The sequence below is a fragment of the Penaeus vannamei genome, chromosome 3, assembly GCF_042767895.1.
Source record: "Penaeus vannamei isolate JL-2024 chromosome 3, ASM4276789v1, whole genome shotgun sequence".
In the NCBI taxonomy this organism is placed as follows: domain Eukaryota; kingdom Metazoa; phylum Arthropoda; class Malacostraca; order Decapoda; family Penaeidae; genus Penaeus; species Penaeus vannamei.
In genome coordinates this window covers 47,343,795-47,351,330 of record NC_091551.1, presented here as the reverse complement: position 1 = coordinate 47,351,330, position 7,536 = coordinate 47,343,795, and the positions used below count along the sequence as shown (strand labels likewise).

Here is a 7,536-nt window from a genome sequence, read left to right as displayed (position 1 = left end):
AGAGCGAGTCGCCATTAACTCCCTGGACGCGGGCGGACGGGGGCGTTAAGTCATGTCATTCCACGTCGCGTAATGTAGTGAGGTCCTCGTCGCCGCCGCCGCCGCCCGGACCCGCTGCTGATGATGATGATGATAATGATGATGATGATGCTGAGTTTTGACGTATGGTGACCGGGGGAGGGCGCCAGGGGGGGGGGGTGAGGTGAAGTTATGGTGTAGAGGGCGCGGGTGTGGGCGTGGTGGCATGACGTTTGGGTTTATTGTTGAGGAAAGGGAGTTGTGGTGGAGGGTGAGGGCGTTCTGTGGGCGGGGAATATGGAGGAGGATCTGGTATGTGTTTTTTTTTTTTTTTTTCGTTCAAGCGGCGAAAGTAAACGAAATTGGTGTCGATGGATTGGCTGCGTTCGCTCGCGGTGGTTCTCCTGCCGTCGCTGGAAGAACGGAGCGGCGACAGTGACCCCAGGAATGGTGATAATGTTGATAATGATGATGAGGATGATGGTGATGAAGGTGAGGGTGAAGGTGAGGGTGGGGATGATAGTGATGATGAGGAAGGTGAGGGTGAGGAAGACGGTGATGAAGGTGAGGGTGGGGATGATGGAGATGATTATGAAGGTGAGGGTGAGGAAGACGGTGATGAAGGTGAGGGTGGGGATGATAGTGATGCTGATGAGGATGATGAGGATGATAATACAAATAACAACGGTTTGTAAGACCGATGAAATCCACAACAAACCAATCCCCGAGGCTTCTCTCGGGGGCGCAATGCCCAGTGTTCCCAGTGACCCCTTCACCCCCTATCACCCCCCACCCTCACCCCCTCACCCCCTCACCCCCATCGGTGTGTTCTGACTCGACGAAACCCCGACAAGTCACCGGTATTTCAAGAGAACACCTGCTCTCCCGGTCTCGATTCTGACAGAAACGGACGGACGCGGTCAAGGTGTCTAGGGGGTCGGGGGGGGAGGGGGTGGGGAGGTGGCGACAACCCTTTGAGAATGTTTATTGATATTGTAGGTGAGTTCTGTGCACGAGGTTTGGCTAGGATTTCTACCTTTGGTTTTAAGTGAACTTGTCATATGCTTTTATAATCACCTCAATTTCCCAAAAGTGATAATGATAATAGTAATGATAATAAAAAAACAATGATGATTATGATGATGATGATGATGATGATGATGATGATGATGATGGTAACGATAATGATAATGACAAAAATTATAACAATAATGAATAAAGAGAAACTTTATAACTATCTGCATCCGAGTCCGAGAAGTTCCAGGCCGGACGACGACTCTCGCACGTGGCAGATCCAGCCGGTCTCGCCCCGGGATCACAACACTAGCCGGGGCGGGGGGCGTCGGTGCAAGCAATACGTGATATATATATATATATATATATATATATATATATATATATATATATATATATATATATATATATATATATATATAGCGCAACGCAGTTTATCGGATAATAAATATAAATAAACACGCACAGAGACAATACACGTAACTTCGATCAAAGCCATTGTAATCGGGTATTGCGGACCGGGAAAAGCAACAGTGGATGAGGCACACATCAGGAAGGCAAAGATAATGAGGGTTTGAAATAGATATTGCATATGTGAGTGTGATTGATAGACGGCATCATACGGAACTGCTGGAGGAGAAACAGATGTCTCCCAAAAGTCTGAAACATGTCGAAGCGTGTGACAGCGAGGAGGTAAGGACACTGCACGTTCTTCTAGACATAAATGTACGCGAGAGAACTACAGTCTATTATATATTTGTAAAGGAAGAGGAACAGACACTTTCCACAACTCTGGAGACATATGAACTAAGCTGGACGTCAAGACAGAAAAAACAGGAAGATTTCAAGAACATCAATATGATAAATATATCATTGACAGCGACAGAACGAAAAAAAAAAAAAAACACTTCCGTAAAATGTTGGAACGCTACTGTGGAGAGTACTCGTTCAGGTGTGACGAGACTCGAAGAAGGACTAAGGCTGAAAGTAGCCTCTGTAACAGGTGCCGTGGAACTTAGGTCACTGATGGGATTCTCACGGGTATCTCCCCAAAAGTTTGGAACAACTGTCGATGCGTGTGACAGCGAAGAGGCAATAACACTGCAGATTCTTTGCAGACAGTGATGCATGCGAGTGCACTATAGAGTACCATATATTGGCGAAGAGAGAGGAGCAGACCCAGGGACACCTTGCCTTTCACGGCGGAGGTAGAAGGGGCACGGCAGCACGTGCGTGCCAAGTGGAAGACATACGAAATTGTCATACAAACGGTTTATGTACTCTATCGAAAGTGATAGTTTTTTTTATGTAAAACATGTGTAAGAGCGAGAGATTGACAGCCCCCCCCCAACAAATAAACAGACTACGAAAGTATGTTTATGACTGAGTGCAAGTGTGTGCGCCCAGGTGCCACATCCACACAACACGCGGGTGCCAGGCTGCGCGTCACGTGACCAGGGACAGGCACTCAGTCTCGTGGTGCTCAACGAACGCGCTCTAACAACTCTCCAGAAGTTGTTCCAAAAGTTGAATATGCTGCGAAGTTTTTGTCTCTTGACAAACTCGAAAAGAGGAAAAACAAAATGTGTTTTATTCATGTTTTCTCGAAGATAAGGAACCAGACACATAAGTGTCCCCAAAGCATGCACTTTATATTCTCAAACACATGTACTTACCTTCTGAGTTGCCGCATGGCCATTTTTATCTTCCAATGTTTTTCAGTATCCAAAAACTTCTCGGAGGTGAAATGTCATAATACGAGAAAGCGGAACGGAATTATATTCTCGGAACCACGGATCGCAATTGGACTTTTCGGGAATGTGGCAGCGAGTTAGCCAACTGCTTACGCTGTGCCCGAATCTCCTTTTAGATGAACACTGTGAGACACGCCACTGCAACGCCCGAAGGCCCGACAGAACCCGACCGTCAAACTAAAATAAAACAAATGAAACTTAGAGTAAACTTGATAAATATCTGAAGTATAAACCAAAAAAGGATAAGCAATAAACACTGGTTCGCAAACAGATCGCTATGCTTCTTTTTTTTTTTTTTTTTTTGCAACACCAAATAGACGCGAGAGATTGCGCGCGTGCAACTTCCCCCCGTGGCAGCGGGTGGGAGAGACCGAGGAACAAATACCTCCTCTCTCTTAGCCCGCGCGGGGAACACTGACTGCCCTCCTGACACGATCCGACCAGACCGCGTGGGGCCGACCTCATTGCCACATGTCGCCAAGCGCTCGCACTTGTAAACTTCGGACTTCCACATCTTTTTTCTCTTCATTTTCATTTTTTCCTCCTTCAGAATTTCAAAGTTTATTGTGTAGACGCTAACAATCAAAAGGATTCACACAAGTTTTGAACGGATGTTTATAACTAACTTCTTTCCCAACAACGAGAAGAAAAAAAAATCACGAAACATTTTATACTTTTCGGGAAAAGAAATGTTCTCCAGATTTTCACTTTTCACACAACGTCCTTTAAAGCACACTTAATGGCATTAGAGCAGCGAGGGCGGCCAGCGCTCCATTTTTATCGGCCGAGTCCGCGATATTGAAACAAGGATGGCCGCGCCCGTAGATTTACACGGGCGGAGGCTGCCAAGACAAGGGAGAGGGGAGGAGAGGCGAGGAGAGTGAGGGGAGGAGAGGCGAGGAGAGGGGAGGGGAGGGCGAGGCGGAGGGGGAATAAAGTGAGGGAAAAGGGGAAGGGAAGAGAGGTTAATGTGGAAGGTGCCTTTCTCTCTCTCTTTCTTTTGGGTATTTCACTTTATTCTGGATGTATGTATCATGATTCGAGCTTTGATTAATGCAAACCAACAGATCCCGGCAGCTTTTTTTTTTCGGAAATCGTAACGGCGGGGAAAGGTCACTTAAAGTCTGACGATTTCCTTCACTCCTAAAATATTAATCGTGACTCAGAGCTTCGCCAGAAAGAGAATAAATCCTTCCCACCTGGACAAAGGAAATCGATGGTGAGATATAATTTGCATATCTCCTTATATATTGCTGCAGAACGGAGTGATCTGCCGTGAGTTGCAATTCGACCGGCTGCGGATGTGTCTTTTGACGCTTTTATTTGCAAATGAAAATGGTGATCGTAAATCATGATATCTGTATTACTTTAATCATCACAAATAAAGATTAAAGACTTACAAAACAATGATAATGGTGATGATAATAATAATGTTGGTTATATTATTATTGTCACTCTTATTAGTTATTATTATTATTGTTATCATCATTATTATCACTATCTTTACTGTTATAATTATTATCATTATTACTTTTATTTTCATTGTCATTTTATTATCATTATAATCCTTACCATTACAATTATTATCATTATTGCTATTGCTATTATCATTATTGTTATTATCATTATTATCATTATTAGTTATCATTATCACTAATGCTATCATTAGTATCATTATCATCACCATTACTATCAACATTGTTATCCTTAGCAAAATCCTAACCCTTATTATCATTAAACATTTAAAACAGATAAAAAAAAAAAAAAAAGATAATCGCATTGAAGAAACACCTTTTCTCCCGAAATTCCCAAAAGAGCAACAAACGCGAAACAAAACCACAAATATGAATCATACGAAAAAAAAGAAGAAAATAGAATTTAAAAAAAAAATCCACGAAATAGCACTGCAAATGTGAATTATATGAAAAAAGAAGAAAATAAAATATAAAAAATCCACGAAATAGCACTGCAAATATGAATTATATGAAAAAAAGAAGAAAATAAAAAAATCAAAAAAATCCACGAAATAGCACTGCAAATATGAATTATATGAAAAAAGAAGAAAATAAAATAAAAAATCCACGAAATAGCACTGCAAATATGAATTATATGAAAAAAGAAGAAAATAAAATAAAATAAAAAATCCACGAAATTGCACTGCAAATATGAATTATATGAAAAAAGAAGAAAATAAAATAAAAAATCCACGAAATAGCACTGCAAATATGAATTATATGAAAAAATAAGAAAATAAAATAAAGTAAAAAATCCACGAAATAGCACTGCAAATATGAATTATATGAAAAAAGAAGAAAATAAAATAAAAAATCCACGAAATAGCACTGCAAATATGAATTATACGAAAAAAAGAAGAAAATAAAGAAATAAAAAAATCCACGAAATAGCACTGCAAATATGAATTATATGAAAAAAGAAGAAAATAAAATAAAATAAAAAATCCACGAAATAGCACTGCAAATATGAATTATATGAAAAAAGAAGAAAATAAAATAAAATAAAAAAAATCCACGAAATAGCACTGCAAATATGAATTATATAAAAAAAAAGAAAATAAAATAAAAAAATCCACGAAATAGCACTGCAAATATGAATTATATGAAAAAAGAAGAAAATAAAATAAAATAAAAAATCCACGAAATAGCACTGCAAATATGAATTATATGAAAAAAGAAGAAAATAAAATAAAAAAAAAATCCACGAAATAGCACTGCAAATATGAATTATATGAAAAAAGAAGAAAATAAAATAAAAAAAAATCAACGAAATAGCACTGCAAATATGAATTATATGAAAAAAGAAGAAAATAAAAAAAATAAAAAAAATCCACGAAATAGCACTGCAAATATGAATTATATGAAAAAAGAAGAAAATAAAATATAAAAAATCCACGAAATAGCACTGTAAATATGAATTATATGAAAAAAGAAGAAAATAAAAAAATAAAAATAAAAATCCACGAAATAGCACTGCATCCTCAAGTTCCCTTCCCTCCCGATGGCGCTGCAATATCCTGTGGCAACTCCCGGCGCGTTGCAACTCCTTCAACTCGCGGGGAATAACATATGGAAGGAGGGAGGGGAGGGAAGGAGGGGAGGGAAGGAGGAGAGGGAGGGAGGCTGGGAGGAAAGGAGGCAGAGAGGGAGGGAGGGAGGGGAGGGAAGTAGGAAGGAAAGGAGGGAGGAAGGAAGGGAGGGAGGAAAGGAGGGAGGGAGAAAAGGAGGAAGGGAGGGAGGGAGGAAGAGGGAGGGTCGCGGAGGAGAAGGGAGGAGGAAAGGAGGAAGGAAAGGAGGGAGGGAGGGAGGGTCGCGGGAGGAGAGAAGGAGGAAGGAAAGGAGGCAGAAAGGGAGGGAGGGAGGGTCGCAGGATGGTGTATAATGTGGCCAATCTCGCCTGAGGCTGTGTTGACAATAAGAAGTTCTCGGATAGAAAAGTTTGGGGTTAAGAGGCGAGAGTGAGAATTGATCATCAGTGGAGGGGGTGGCGGAGGGGGAGGGGGGTCAGCTCTTTCTCTATCTATCTATATGTCTTTCTTCCTCTCTCTCTCTCTCTTATCTTCTCTCTCTCTCTCTCTCTCTCTCTCTCTTCTCTTCTCTTCTCTTCTCTTCTCTTCTCTTCTCTTCTCTTCTCTTCTCTTCTTCTTCTTTTTCTTATTCTCTTCTCTTCTCATCTCTTCTTCTTCTTCTTCTCTTCTCTTCTCTTCTCCTCTCCTCTCCCTCTCTCTCTCTCTCTCTCTCTCTATCTATCTCTCTCTCTCTCTCTCTCTCTCTCCATCTTTCTCTCCCTCTCTATCTCTCTCTTTCTCTATCTATCTATCTATCTATGTTCTCTTTTCTCTCTCTCTTACCCCTCTCTCTTCCGTCGCTTCCACCCACCTCTTCCATAAACGCAACTGAGGTTTTTTTTCTGTTGTTTAGGGTCTAATGAAATGATTCTGTGCGTATGTTCACGTTCATATACTGTATGCGTCGCGTACACATGCTTATGTGTGTGTGTAAGTGTGTGCGTCTGTGTTTACGTCGTGTTTGTCTCTGCTCGTACACATGCAGGCGAGTGTGTGCGCGTCCGTGTAGGTGTGTGTGTGTACTTGCTCGTATCCGAAGCCCACTTTTTAAGAAGCTTTTAGCGCCGAAAGTAAGACACATGCGTTAACCTCCGAGACCCAGACTTGCCTTTTATTTTCCTTGCTCTTGGCGAAGAATTCTGGGAAAATGTGAACCGTAATATCGATGTAAAAAAAAATTATCAGCAATGTTGATGGTGTTTGTTATGATAATGATGATGGTAAGAAAGATAAATTGATGATGGTAATGATGATAATGATAAATGTAGTAATAATGGTTATTATTATTATCATTATAATAATTTTCATAATAATGATGATGATAAAAAACATAGATTAATGATGACAATAATGATAATGATAACAATATTAATGATTATAATAATGATAATGATAATAATAACAATAACAATAATAATAACAATGATGATAATAATGATGATGGTGATGGCGACAATAATGATAATGGTAATAATAATGATAATAATGATAATAATAAAAATGATAATGATGATAATAATGATATAATGATATTTATAATAAAGATAATGATAATAAAGGTAAGAATGATAGCGAAGATAACGATGATGATGACAATAATGATAATGACACCGATGATGATGGTGATGATGATAACCATAGCAACAGTAATTCAATCACAGATTTGCC

At 39.9% G+C, this 7,536-nt stretch overlaps 1 protein-coding gene across 1 annotated transcript in view; it reads right to left on the bottom strand.

The window, feature by feature from the left end:
- The window catches only part of LOC138859972 (uncharacterized), a 100,538-nt gene extending 97,351 nt beyond the window's left edge, over positions 1 to 3,187 (bottom strand). Inside the window, exon 1 of the mRNA XM_070116534.1 lies at positions 2,709 to 3,187. Within this exon, the coding sequence (XP_069972635.1) occupies positions 2,709 to 2,731 (23 nt within the window). The 5' untranslated portion in view covers positions 2,732 to 3,187. The remainder of the gene's footprint in view (positions 1 to 2,708) is intronic.
- Positions 3,188 to 7,536: the final 4,349 nt, after the last annotated feature.